Below are 13,810 nucleotides of genomic sequence, written 5' to 3' on the forward strand. Positions count from 1 at the left end.
ATGCTCTCCAAGAGTCGACTTCTTTTCACTTGCCTCCATTTGCTTCAGAGGAGCAAAGGCATCCACATAATTTGTGTCCAGTGAGTGCACTGCCGATTTGGACAGCGTGCGAGGTTTTAGGAAAACCAATCAATTATTTGTGTCTTGGGCAAAACCACATACAGGAAACCCTGTATCAAAGCAGTATCTTTCACACTGGATTGTGGAAGATATTACTCTGGCATAATCTAGCAAGGGACTCCAGCCCCCGCCGGGTCTTCATTCACACTCCACCAGGGGGTTTGCATCCTATTGAGCCTTTTTTAAAGGACTCTATTCAGGAGGAATGCACCTACATGTTGGGCTTCCTACAACATGATTGCTAAAATTTACGAGTTTGATGTGACTGCTGCCGTTTTGGCACTTTCAGTCATAAGTGCAGGCTCTCTTTGTGTGACCCCTTACTGATTAGCCTTTGGAAAAAGTTGTCATTAAAACAGGCATGTCTGCCAATCCAGCAGTCATTTCTCAAAATAGTGAGACACAAAATGAATGCTATGACAGAAAATTTAAGGTTGTGAATATAACCCTGGTTCTCTGATTAACATGAATGAGTGTCTCACCTCAGTCACATGAAGTAAGCTTAGATTTTGCTGTAGTTGTTTTTATTTCTTCGGATAAAAAAAAAAAAAACAGGTTTAATGAGAGAACATTAGAACATTATATAAAGCTAAAAAGGTTGGTTTTACATTATAACACTGCTAATGCAGCAGCTGTTTATAAAAGTTTCTTATATAAAGTGGAAATTTCATTACATGTTTTGGTTTCCAGCAACCGAAGTACATGTTACTCTAACTTTAAAGAAACAAGCTCTGTTTCTTTTTATATATATTTAACATTATGCAATGTAAAAGCACTATGGCCAGGTCAAGATTTGCGCCGTCCTTCCTGCATCCATTCTTCCAACAATTATTAGCCTCTTTTTCAACAGACTACAAATTTGCCCGAAATGAAGAGGTGTATAATATTCCAATAACAGGAAAATCTCACCTCCTTGTTTGAAGCATGAAGAAAAGCAATACATCACAACAGCGAGGTGATATTATCTGTGCCAGTGCTCTTCGGTTATCCAATTCAGAAGTACAAATTGCTGCATATTTGAACGAAATCAAGAAAATAAAACATTGACTTTGTTAGCATCTGCAAGCGTGTTGTGACTAGGCAGGTGTTTCTATTTTACTCCTGCATTTCATTGTAGGTCAAAATGTTAATATCTAATAGCTTTCATAAAAAATACAGCAGCCATCACAGCTTGTTTGTTTGCACCTGTGCAGTACAGACAACTGAATAAATTGAAAAGGACTTTGGCCCTGAGGTAACCTGTGGGACATCGTTAGAAGAAAGCTATGCTGATTAGTAAAGGACCCCAGGGTTCTGAAGAAGAAGAAGAATAATAATATCAACTCCAATCCTGTCTGATTTTTCCCTTGTCAAATTCTCTACTCATTTGACTTTTTTTTTTTCCTTTTCCTAAAGCAATTTCTTTCTGCTCCTCGGCCTCTTTGTCTTCTGGCTGCAACAAAATGCGATGGGGTCAGTACCGACTGAATCTGTAGCACGGCTTCAGGGCAACTGGCCGCCATCAGTGGCAGCTCTGCGTATGGGTGGCAGGAGCCTGCATGATTAATCTTCTGCAGCTTTCAGCTGAGCCGTTGACACAATGAAAAGTTGCTCATATTAAAAGAAAAAAAAATGTATTGCATAAAAGAGTAAGTGTGAGTGAATGTGCTCCTGCATGGATTAAATCTGGGTGGCAGCTGAGCTGTGAACATGAGAAATATTTAAAACCGACCAAAATTTAGACTAATGAAAGTTATATCAGAGCCCCACTACAAGAATCCTTCTAACGCGTTGGGTTGCCGAGGAGAAGAGAGAAAGAGAGACGTGGTATCACTTCATTTGAAATGAGACTTGCCCTTACTGCAAGATGTCTTTTACAAGATTAATTAACAGATCCCTTGGATGTACTCTCCTTTAAGAGTGCATGTGTGTCTGCCTCAGTGTGAGTATTTCATCAAAGCCTGCCAGATGTCAGGAGTTCACCCAATTAGTTAAAGAGTCTGGGCCCACACACCTGTCTACCTGAACACACAATGGCCTGCGGCTGCGCGCATGCATTTACACATTAATTAACCAAATTCGACCATGAATTAGTCAGTGAGATAACATAATGACTAGCCACTCAAAAGCTGGTTACACTACGGAGGGGAAAGGGTGAAGGCAGAATCAGACGTGTGCTGAGGTGAGATGAACAGACGTGTGCCAACAGCCTGGGACTTATGAAATGAATACAGATATGAATCTGAAAAACTACTGATTAAAGGCAACTTTAAAGTGTTATAAGAAGGTCTGGTTATGTGGAAGCAAAGTATGCAGAATTTAGGAGCAAACCACTTTGCTCAATTACAACATTTCCCACAGAAGTGAGTGATTTCTTGGTCCACCCCTTCTTCTGTTTTCTAGTTCTCCAAATTAATTCTTCTTTTCGCTCCTTAATTTCAAGTACATCCTCAAAAGAAATATAACCAAGCCTCTATAATCTCCTGCAAATTAATTATTTCTTTGCTTTAAAAAAAAAAAAAAAAAAATACTGGGAATAAAAAGTCATTTCTCAAGTGCTACAAAATTAACACTCAATGTGCAGTGGGTAAGTGATTGGAATTACAAGCATGTGTGTGTTTGCATCACCTCTCTGTCTTTGAGAACAGCCCGAGTCCTATAGAGCAGCAGAAGACGGACGTCATGGTCTATCAGACTGAAGTTACTTTCCAGGATCTGCAGCACGTCGATGCGAGGCCTCACTGGGAGGGATGCTTCACCGCAGAACGGACGCAGCCAAGCCAGCAGGTCATCTGAAGTCACAGTGCTGTCACTGATGGAAGAAGGGCAGAGAGACAGCAGTCAGACAGGCCAAGAGAGATAAGGAAAGCTCAGACTGGCAGAGGATGCGTGTGTGGGTTCCTCTCAGAAGAGATCAACAGGTTGGGCTTATGTGTTTCCAAAAAAATAAAAAAAAGAAATAGAAAAAGCCTTCACAAAATTACTTCACAGTGATAAACAGCCTAAAAGCTAGATGTGAGTAACATTTAAGAGTCCTGAAATCATTCAGCAAAAAAAAAAAAAAAGCTGAATAGATAATAAATAAGATCTTTAAGGCTGCTTTTCTGGCCTGAACAAAATTTGAACTTTTGCCAGTGTACTCAGTACTCAATAAGACCAGTCAAAATCAAATTATTGCGCACACAAAAAAAATGTTTTGCAGTGCAAATGTAGAAATCTACAATTGATTGACATTCCCGTCAATATCCGAACTTAATTAACCACAATATTGCATTCAGATTAGAGTCTGGATGAAGTGGGTCTTAGAAATCCTGATTATTTTTTATTTGAATGCCATTCTGTTGTGGATTTGCTGATGTGCTTTGTCTTATGACTCATTTTCAAGATACACACAACCTTGCAGTTGGAAAGGATATGCTTATTTCTTGAGGATCACAAGTCCTCAAGAGGTAAGATTAAACTTTCAATAGTAATAAGTGGACTAGTGGAACCTACCCGCTCTGCACATTGTTGTGCACAGATGCCACCAACGCCTTCAGATCCCCAAGGGGTTGAGGGTAATTTCTCAGGGCAGTTTGGTCTCCACTGAAATGAAAATAAAAATCAAAATTCCAAGTTCAAACAATGCAGGATCATAATAAAATTTTTGGTAACGTCAAGGGACAACAAGCGCTTGCTTGAGACAAAAAAAAAACATTGTTTTTAAAAGTGAACCAGAAAAAAGTTAAATGAACAAGCAGTAGAGGAAACCTCACAGGGTCTATAAGTTTGGTTAATTTACATGATCATTTGAATTCTCACGTCCAAAGAGTTGTAAATTAAATTGATTTAAAAATACAAACTAGCAATCTGAAAGAGAAACTGGGACATCATTAGTGGTTCTGACATCTGCCTCTTTTCCCCGTGTTGGTCCTGGGACTGTATCCATGCAAAAGACTCATGTCTTGGCATATATAAACCACAAAACACACAAATGTTCTTCCACAAATGAGGGAGATGAGACAGCATCTTTTGCATTTTCCCACTTAGATTTTTCTCCTTGGAAAACACACACGCACAGACACACACAAACAGAGTGGTTATGACAGATACAAAAGACAGCCATTAGCATTAGGCTCGGCTCTGCCTGCTGCACCAGACCGGAAAGCTTTTTGGGGGAGCCAAAAACCAGACTGGCTCATTCATAACTGCCAAACACTTTCAGGACAGCCCTACGACAAATAAGTAAAGGCAAATTTCTGAAAGCCATGAACACGACAAAGAAAATCTACCTCTAATTACATACAGCGAAGCTCTGCGTAAGCATACATACAACCAACAAGCAGATATATGGAAGTGTGGATGAAATCTGGAGGAGAACATTTACACGAGGGTGCATTAGTTATCGGAAGACAATGAAACAGAGAAAAAGCACAAAAACACATGCAAGACAGAGAGTGTGTGTTCATCACAAGTAGTGCACGCCCGTCTGCGTGAATACAAATGAGAATCTGCAAATGTGCACGATCATCTTCTGCTGGTGTATAAATGCAGGTGCCATTAATCTGCACCATGCACCATTGAGCAGCCATAAAAAGCAGGAAATGAGGCAGGACTATAATCAAGGTGATTGGTGCTCATTTATCAAGCCAATCAGATGGCCAGATTATATCTGGCTCCGTCTGTAAAACTAAAGAGGTCCTCGAGGCTGAAAGGGCAACAAGAATGAGTAGAACTTCCTTCCTTTTAGGTCATATCAATAACCCAGAATCTCCTCAATTCTCTGTTTTTCACCAAGCTCAGTAATGACTGTATAAAGTTTTTGCACGCTGAGTCACACAATATCCACGTATTTGGCATGGCTTTTAAATCTAGCAGCTCCACAGGCATGTCAGCACGAATCATCTCTCCGTTCCTTTTGAGTGCTCAGAGCTGAACTCCCACAGGCAGCTTCTGTACATTCAGGCTTCTCTTTTGACAGTATTCTTCCCAACAACATGCTGAGCCTGGAGTGGACCGATATGCTGAATATTTTCTGATAAGTGCCAACAAAGATCAGGTTGTGGGAGTTGTGTTAAGGTGGCCTGATCCTAAACCTCTTTTTGTATTCGTATATAATTTTAAGACGTATTTTGTATCATTGTTTTGATTGTATAATCTTGTGAGACAGTATGTGTGAAAATATAGCAAAGGAATGATGCTGTTGTTTAGCATGCATTTGTATAAAATGTAACAATGATAATAATAATTTAAAAAAAGATACAGACAAGAAAACTACAAGAGACATGATTTTCTTTCAACAAACTCAGAAAAATAATTTTGGCTGCATGTAGATTTCTGTAACAATTAGAAAATCTAATGATGTGGTCTATTTTTTACAAAATATACCAGACTTTCTAAAAAAAAACACAAAAAAAAAACATCTCAACTCAAACATTCAATTAAGTTTGCATTTTTAGCCAGCAAAACCTCCTCTTTAGCATTCTGTTTGTGGTGAAATAAGAAAACTGTTAAGCTTTGTTAATTAAAAGTTTCTTACCGCATTATAAAAAAAAAAAAACTAGTGTGTGAAATGTGTTTTGAGTGAAGCCGTCAGGAAATTAAATTACATCTATATACAGCATCTAATTTTAGGTTATGTTTTCAGTGTATATACGTCAATTAAGTAGGGAACTTTCAGGCTTTCAAAACCAAGCTTTTAAGAGTTTTCCATGGCAACAGGTCATCATAGTGAATCAGTAAGTTAGATATGTCCTCACACAGGAGTGAGATACTATTTGTTTACCTACGTTCTTTTGCAAACGTCTGTAAATGTGTATGACAAACACATGCGTTTCTATTTTAGTGCATAGTTTTGATTCCTCACTTGAGTTCCTTTTGCTCTGACAACTACACAGGTGTGAGAGAAACTGAGAAACGGAGAGAAAGTGAGTGATCTTACCTAAGTGCTGCCACGACCCTCTGCACAGCCTCCTGAAGCACAGTTTTGACAGACAGGTCGAGCGGCCCAACAGCTACAGACAGAAGCTCTTTAATCTGCTCCAGAGGATGTCCGTCAGTTGCCATTGTGACTGCCAACTCGCAAATTTTTGACCTTTCAGACCGCGACAAATCATAAAGTTGACTGTAGCGCTGCCGCTGTTCCTAAAGTAGAGAGAGGTAAAAAGAGTAACAACTGAAACATAACCAAAAAGAGTCTGTTGAACGGTAACGTTTTATTGAGTTGCGTTAGGGGTATTTTAAAATGTGAACTACATTAAGGTCTGTAGGTTACAGACGTTTGGATGTACATTTGTAGGAGTTTTGTCATAGTGAATCCCAAACCTCTTTAAATTTAAATGTCTTTTAACTTTAACGCTTCTGTCTGCAAAATATGTGTGTTTCTTGCAGATATAAACCAAATCATTTCTTCTAATATATTCCATTAGAGATGCTGGTATAAAAGATGTACACTTAACAATCCGCTATGCACTTTGATCATGACGTGAGTACATTTTTTTTTTTTTTTTTTTTATCAAATATAGATTTTTGTATTACCGAGACAATATTAAGGACTTGATACTGATATCTTATTATTATTCCTTCTGTTGAAATGAGACAGAGATCATTTATATGAGATACTTAATTATAATATTATATCCATCAGCGGCGTGCCAGCTAAAGGCTGAGGAGTGCCTGATTGGATAACATTTTATATGCAGCAGTTTCACTGTGGTCTCTCATGTTCCTGGCAATATAGTCTAAGGCTGAGCGCCTGATGAAAAAATACAGCGATTTTGGTAATACGCCAATTATGTGCAATGGACATGATGATGAGTGAATGTGCTATAACATTAAGTTTTCAATTCATCAGTCCTTGCTCTGGCTCTGAGAGGAATGAAAATTACCGAGCAGGGTTGAACTTTTCAGTAAAATAACGCAGAGAACAGACTTTGATTGGGATGTTTATTCTGGAGAGCAATTTATAACCAGTGTCTCAATGTCCATAGTACTTTGCCAGTTTGCAGAACATTATACACTTTGCCAATTTGCAGAATCAATCTCCAGTGTAGATTATTGTGATTTCATGTGTTAAACTACCACATAGTGCATCATAAATGTAATGTTCAACATTTTATGGCTTCATGAATGAAATCTGAATAGTGTGGTATGCATTTATTTTCCAAGTCCACAACTCTATCCTTGAATCGTCAGCTTACTTCTCCGGTGTTCACGGCGCTGTTTGTTCATAAATATTCTCTTACAAAAATCTCTGAGTCCTTCATGGAACAATTGCATTTATACAGAGATTCAATTAAACACAGTCAGAACATGTTTCCTATTTAAAGCTGGGTCCTAAACGGAGTTTGTGGAACAGAATTTTACTTAAGGACATCAGAGGGGTTCAATGGAAATAAACATCACACGTCTCAGATTATTTGTAAATATATTTAGATGAATATACCATTATCCTTACACTTTACAATCAAACATTGTTCTGTAAGCATAAAAACAGATCAAGTGGTATAAATACTTTTACAAGGCAGTGTGTATGAAATTCAGACCAATGTTCTCCTAATGCCAGGCCAGTGCACCTGTTGCAGTGGATCATGTCCTTTTGATAAATGAACTCTTTATAGCCGAAAGAACCCGTAGAGCTCTATATATCCATCTTTTTCCCCCTATCTGGCCTTTCCCACTCCTTAATATGCTTTTTATCCTCTAAGGATGCAATCGCTTCACCCACTAAAAGAGGTGAAGTTTCATTAAAGGGGATAACGTGTCTGATAACGTGTTCTGCACACATGCACCTGTGACTCTGCCCGAACGCTCTGCCTTGTAATGCTTGTACCTTCGCCTCTATTATGGAGGATTTGTGCTCTTAAACACAGATAAATTGGGGGCTAAATATCACCAACTTACATGGTGTGGCGGTCAAGCCAGTTCTCAGCGCAGCCTCGTGGTCGCATAGCAACACCCAGCTCACCAAATCATAACGGTCCGTTTCTTTGGCCAAGCATCCATTTAGTGTTTACATGCACATGTGTAACACACAGCGAGGCGACAGCGGGGTTAAGTCAGAGTGACTTTATTTAATGAGATACAGCATGATGCATGTGCCATGTATATGTCCATATGGAGGGGGCTCATTTTAAATAGCAGACAGTAGATTTACATTAATATACCCTTGACCGGCCTCTGTGTGCCTTGGAAGAGCTTAGCAGAGCAGAACCAGCCAAAATATGCAACCACATATACAGAATAAACACTCGCAAACACCATCTGGAGGTCGAACGAAAGGCCATCTCATGGTAGGGAAATGAGAAATGCCTGCTTGTATGCGTGTGTGTGTGTGTGTCAGAATATCAAAAACACATACTCAAAAGACTGGAAGACTGGTCAACATGCCTGTTGCTTCCATCCGTTGCAATACTTTGCATACTAGCATATAATAAAATAAACCCAATGCATTACAGGTGTGCAACTTAGCAGAGGTAACTTATACCAATGCAAAGGGTAGGGCTGCCTGAATGTAACTGGCTTAAATGTAGAGTTTATTTGCATTGTACTTTCAGCTTTTTGCACTTTTTCAGGAAATAAACTAGGCTCTTGATGTATGCTAAATATTTTTTTTCTAAGTCTAAGTGTTTATGACGGAGGACTCCCAAACGTTTTTAATGCTACTTTTGTTTGCAGACTTGGATTTGAATATACCACCCATTTCTGGCACAGTTGCCATAGTGAGCCATGAGCAAGTCTCACAAAGGACTAAAGAAAGTGAGCTTGATGCTAAAGCCTCATAGGATGCACTTAATTTTTCCCATGATTGATTTTAGAGTATTTTAAAGATTTCTGTGGGACTAGTGAACATTTATTCTACAGTTTGCAGAAAGACAAAATAGGAAAACAAGAGGAAATATATTGAGGAAAGACCCCAAGGTTGGGTTTGGGATACATAATCCACCAGTCCTTGATATCAAATTTGTCACATCTAAGAATTTTTCTTATTTTAAGTTTAAAACACCTTTTTTAGCTTGTCAAAGGATACAACAAAAATCCTCTATTTATTTAACAACAAATAATGTCTGTGTTTCAATCAATTTTGGGTAAAACAAGTATGTGCATCTTATTGAAAACAAAAAAAATAAATATATATATATTTTTCTGTGGAAACATAAGTAAAACAATTTAAACAGCCTTTAGAAATGCTATTATTAGTACTTTAAAAAAAATATTTTATTACAATACTTTTTTTTTTTTACATAAATACAAATCAGTCCCACATGACTAACATAAAAAAAATATCTGCATAATATATGCATTTCATTTGAAACATTTTCTTTTTTCTTAAGTTGATATTTTTAACACACTGTTGCATAAAGAGAAATTCTCATCCTGAAAGAAAAAAAGACAAAAAAAACATAGCTGAACTGTGGCAGATGTGTCCTACCTGCTGGCTGTCTTTGAGTGACAGGATGAAGGCATGACTCAGAGTGTCCAGGTGGGCCTCGGATTGCTGCAGGTGTGCTAGAGCCTCGTCTGAAGTCATTTCTGTTGGGTCCGTACCTTCATGCTCTCCACTATTATCAATTCCTTTCTTCCTGTTCTTTTCGGCCAGCTGGCGCAGGGCTCTGGAGGCTCGCTTTATCACCTCCGACCTCGCTTGGACGCTCAGCTGGACGGGGAATAGAGGACATGGAAGGTCGAAGGACGGGGAGAAATGTGATAAGAAAAGCAAATGAGTGAGGAAGATTGAGGTCAATTTGAGCAAAGAGAGGGAGGACAGGATTGGCAGGTGATATTTATTAATTCAGAACATAACATGCTGAAGGTATGCAATCGATCTCGATGGAAATAATAACAGGAACTTGAAGTGTAAATGCGCGGGAGAAGCAGGTCAGAGAGAGAAGCGTGTGTAAGAGACATCATAGAAGTCAGGCTAATGTGATTGATTTTATTCAGTGTGAGCAGGTTAACTATTCATGCGGGGAGGAGAGGGCCTTTGGCTGAAGGTTTTACCCTCTTACATGAAAGTAGACAGCCGTTGACATGTTCTGCACACACAGTCAAACCGAGGTGGATACACCAACATTATCTGGCTTCACAGCTGCCACTTCTCATTCAAGCATAATAGATATTATGAAGCCATCGGATTTTTTTTCTTCACCAGCACAAGATGGTGTTTCAAACATTCAGATCCACAGTATTAAATCGAACCTTGAACTTTTTCACATTTTGTCACATAAAAAATGTACTTTTATCATGTAACATTGTCTTATGTACTGACTACATGTAAGGATGTATGAACATGCAGATAGATAGAAATACAAATATACAAATTGACTAAATAGCTTAATATCTCCATTTGATGAATCTTTAACTTTGTGTTGAAAGAAAAAAATAAACCGTTCTGTGTTGATTAATCCAGTTCCGATTTGACCGTCTTAAATTTGATCAAGACATGCTGCCTGATCTGACCCAAACATAGGTTGGGATTTTTTATTATTATTTTTTTTTGCACTGAATCACCTGGCCAGATCAATCTGTATTAAACTGTAAATTCAGGTATGATACCAAAAAGGTTTATCTAAAATCAATAGTCAGGAAGGGAGGTTGCCAATGCTGGGAGTTTCTCTTCATAAAAATTTGTCCAGTGGGTAGAATGACAAACCTCAGTTACCCATCGCACCTCTTAGCCTTGTAAGAAATTGATCGGGCTTCCTTGTAAAGAGCAAAGTAGCACTTAAAGGTCAGCTGTAGTCCTGATAGTGAGAGGGGTTTGGATTTTTTCCAGGAAGGGCTCAAAATGACGGGAAGAATAGGAATAGAAAAGCGATGTGTTTCTGAGAGGTAATCTGCATGTTAAAGACCAGAGGGAAAACTGCGCCTGGTGGGAATTGGGGTTTAATTGGCTCTGAAGTAGAGGGGGATCAATTAAACCTCAGAGTTGTAGGGAAAGAGAAGGGACATAAGGGAAAAACGGCAGGGGAAAAAAAAAAAAAAGCAACGTTCTTGAGAGGGAGCTGGTAGGGTGCCGGGAAGAAAAAAAGACACAGTGGGCTACTATTGATAAGGTGCACTAAGGCCCTTTAATTCTACCGCAGGACAATTTCTCACAGAGTTGTAATTATGTGTCTGACATTTCCAGGGAAATTTCACAATTTCTTTTATAAATCAGGGCTGAGTTTTGAGGCCTCAGAGTTTGGATGTGAACAGAATTACTCGTCTGAAATTAGCATGGGGGGCTTTTGACAACTCAAAATGAAGCTGGAGGCACAGGAGAAGATCAGCTCCACAATTTGGAGTCGGGTGGGAGAAATATGACAGGTGGATGTAGTCACTAAAACTCCCCACAATTCTTCCTCCTGCACAATACGGGTCCTGCCTGGGTGGCAGTCAGGATCCATTGGCCGCAAACAGTTACAAATGTGTATGCCCAGCTATCAATTCCAGTCTGATGCTATTACAGAGAGGAAAAAAAAAGTTTGTTCTACACTTTTCTCTGATGTGGTGCTTTTTCCATCCTTTCCATTTGGCAAATATTGATTCGTACATATAAGATGGCAAAATGCCGCTTACGTTTTTGGCTGCGTCAGGAGAGAAAGTGATACTGTCCAGGAAGCGGATGGCATCTGAGGGGACTAGTCTGTCCAGGTACTTGGCACAGGTGTCGTAAGCATGCAGGTAATCCTGATCACTGTGTGGGGGTCGTTTCAGCAGCTGTGGATCTCCTTTCCAAAACAATTTCTGCAGCCACACTGCGTGAACTGCGCTGGCGGAGACCGTCGCCTTGCCGCCTCCGGGCAGAGGCAGCCGATTGGCGAGTTTAGAGATGGACAGAACATTCTGACTGGTCAGGACCGGTTGTAATGTGGCCAGTGGATCAGACGACTCATCAGTCAGCTTTTTGTAGTTTACACCTGCAAACACCAAGGATAAAAAACAACAACAAAAAAAACAGTGAAGTACATTTTATATTATAAAACTGGCTTGCCTTTCCCCATCCAGCAACTCTTTGACACAATTAGATTTTGTTGAATATCAAAGCAGTCGTGCATCAAATGTTAGCAGTAATTCTAAAGAAAATTCAATGAGAAGCAAATAAAATGGTCTCATTTGTAAACAAACACTTAACCATCTCAAATGGGTTGCGAGAAACCCATTTGAAAAGTTATGATTCATTTAATTGCGTTTGCACCGTATTTTGTAAATTTATATGGTTTGGGGGGTTTGATTTTTGGGTTTCTTTATCATAAACTGCATTTTTGCTACGTTTTAAAGACAGATCCAAGTCATTTTAAGACCTTGCAAAGATAATGTATACAGTATAAATTGGATTAAATCTCTATGGGACAGCCTGCATAAATAAAGGGTAAATAAAAATACAGAAACAGAGAGTACACTTACTTTTATAAATAAAATTGGGCAATTTAAAACATTGGTTTGTTGGTATCAAAAGAAAAAAAAAAGAAAAAAAAAGGTAAATTATGTCTCAAGCCTTTATTGCCATTTTTTTAAATAACTTATTTTTCCTCTACAGACCCAGAAGGAATGTGACTTATTGATCAGAACCTCTCTCCCACTTGATCTGTTATTTAAAATCTTTGCAAAAATCTTTCCTCTTGTATGTTTAGCTAAATCTTGTTGTTTAACTCAGAAGAGGTTTTTCTTTGCCATCTTTTACCTCGATCATGTCTCTGGTCACTCAACACCCCGTACTTCTGGAAAGACCATGTAGGCGGAGGTACTTATGGAGGTTGTCTCTGAAGGATAATGGGTTCTACCCTGCTTACTGTTAAACTTTTCTTCTTTTTCCTGTTAATTTCTACATTTTCCCCCTCCATGACCATTTTTATGAATGGGGCGTTAAAGCTGTCAAGCAATTTTATTTTTTTTTTAAATGTACGACCTCTTATTATATGCTAATGCTCATTCTGGGCTCCATTTAAAAAGGGGAATGGAGCTGCTTAATTACTATGCACACCTTAGATAAGGTGTTAATCTGTTAAACCACAACCCTCCTTGAATATAAATGCATTTTACTTGAAACAATGGAAATTCATTTAGCATTCAGTTTACTATACTGCATAGCTGGAAGAAAGAGCAAAAAATTTACAAATATGTTCAAAATCTCTGGTTTCATAACTGTATTGGCAGAGTAGATAAAGTAGTTTCAACATTTCATTGCACAGTAGCTGCAGGTTTATGTAGTGTTAATTCATGGGGTGTGAATAGTCAATGTGCTTATAAATCATATGACAAAAGCTTACATGTTAAAACAATGTTTAACAAGCTACCGCACATCCAAAATACATAAATGCTGATCTGGATAATAAAGACAGTTGTGTGCTGAAGCAGTGCTGCCTGATCGTGCACAAGTACATCTGCATCAAGTCCACCGCTACGGCATGGCTCCAGCGTGTTTTTGTCTCTGTGTTTACGGGAACGAGCCATTGAGATGTTCGAGGTCTCCTGTGCCATCAGACAGACACATTACAGTGGCAACACCGCTGCCTGTCTGGATGTTAAATATTTAATACTCTCCTGTCTGTGGAGAGCTCTTCGTCGCACCGCTCAGAAGGCTCCCTTCTGAGCCATGTGAAAAATAAAAAAATACATGTAAATATATTGATAAAACAATAAATAAAATAAAAAAATCAAGCACATATAAAAATTCACAAAATCAGAACACCAAACACTTTTATATTACCACTACACAGAACACCTAAACCGCATTTAAGACCGCACTTAC

The 13,810-nt window shown here is 38.7% G+C and overlaps 1 protein-coding gene across 1 annotated transcript in view; it reads right to left on the reverse strand.

The window, feature by feature from the left end:
* nbas (NBAS subunit of NRZ tethering complex) overlaps window positions 1–13,810 on the reverse strand; it is a 163,972-nt gene that overhangs the window by 44,034 nt on the left and 106,128 nt on the right. The window contains exons 45-49 of the mRNA XM_008398001.2: window positions 11,638–11,978; window positions 9,509–9,733; window positions 6,020–6,222; window positions 3,595–3,684; window positions 2,728–2,911 (exon numbers count right to left, since the gene is read on the reverse strand). Of these exons, the coding sequence (XP_008396223.2) occupies window positions 2,728–2,911; window positions 3,595–3,684; window positions 6,020–6,222; window positions 9,509–9,733; window positions 11,638–11,978 (1,043 nt within the window). The remainder of the gene's footprint in view (window positions 1–2,727; window positions 2,912–3,594; window positions 3,685–6,019; window positions 6,223–9,508; window positions 9,734–11,637; window positions 11,979–13,810) is intronic.

Source organism: Poecilia reticulata, chromosome 21 (assembly GCF_904066995.2).
Source record: "Poecilia reticulata chromosome 21, P_reticulata-male-v2, whole genome shotgun sequence".
Taxonomy (NCBI): domain Eukaryota; kingdom Metazoa; phylum Chordata; class Actinopteri; order Cyprinodontiformes; family Poeciliidae; genus Poecilia; species Poecilia reticulata.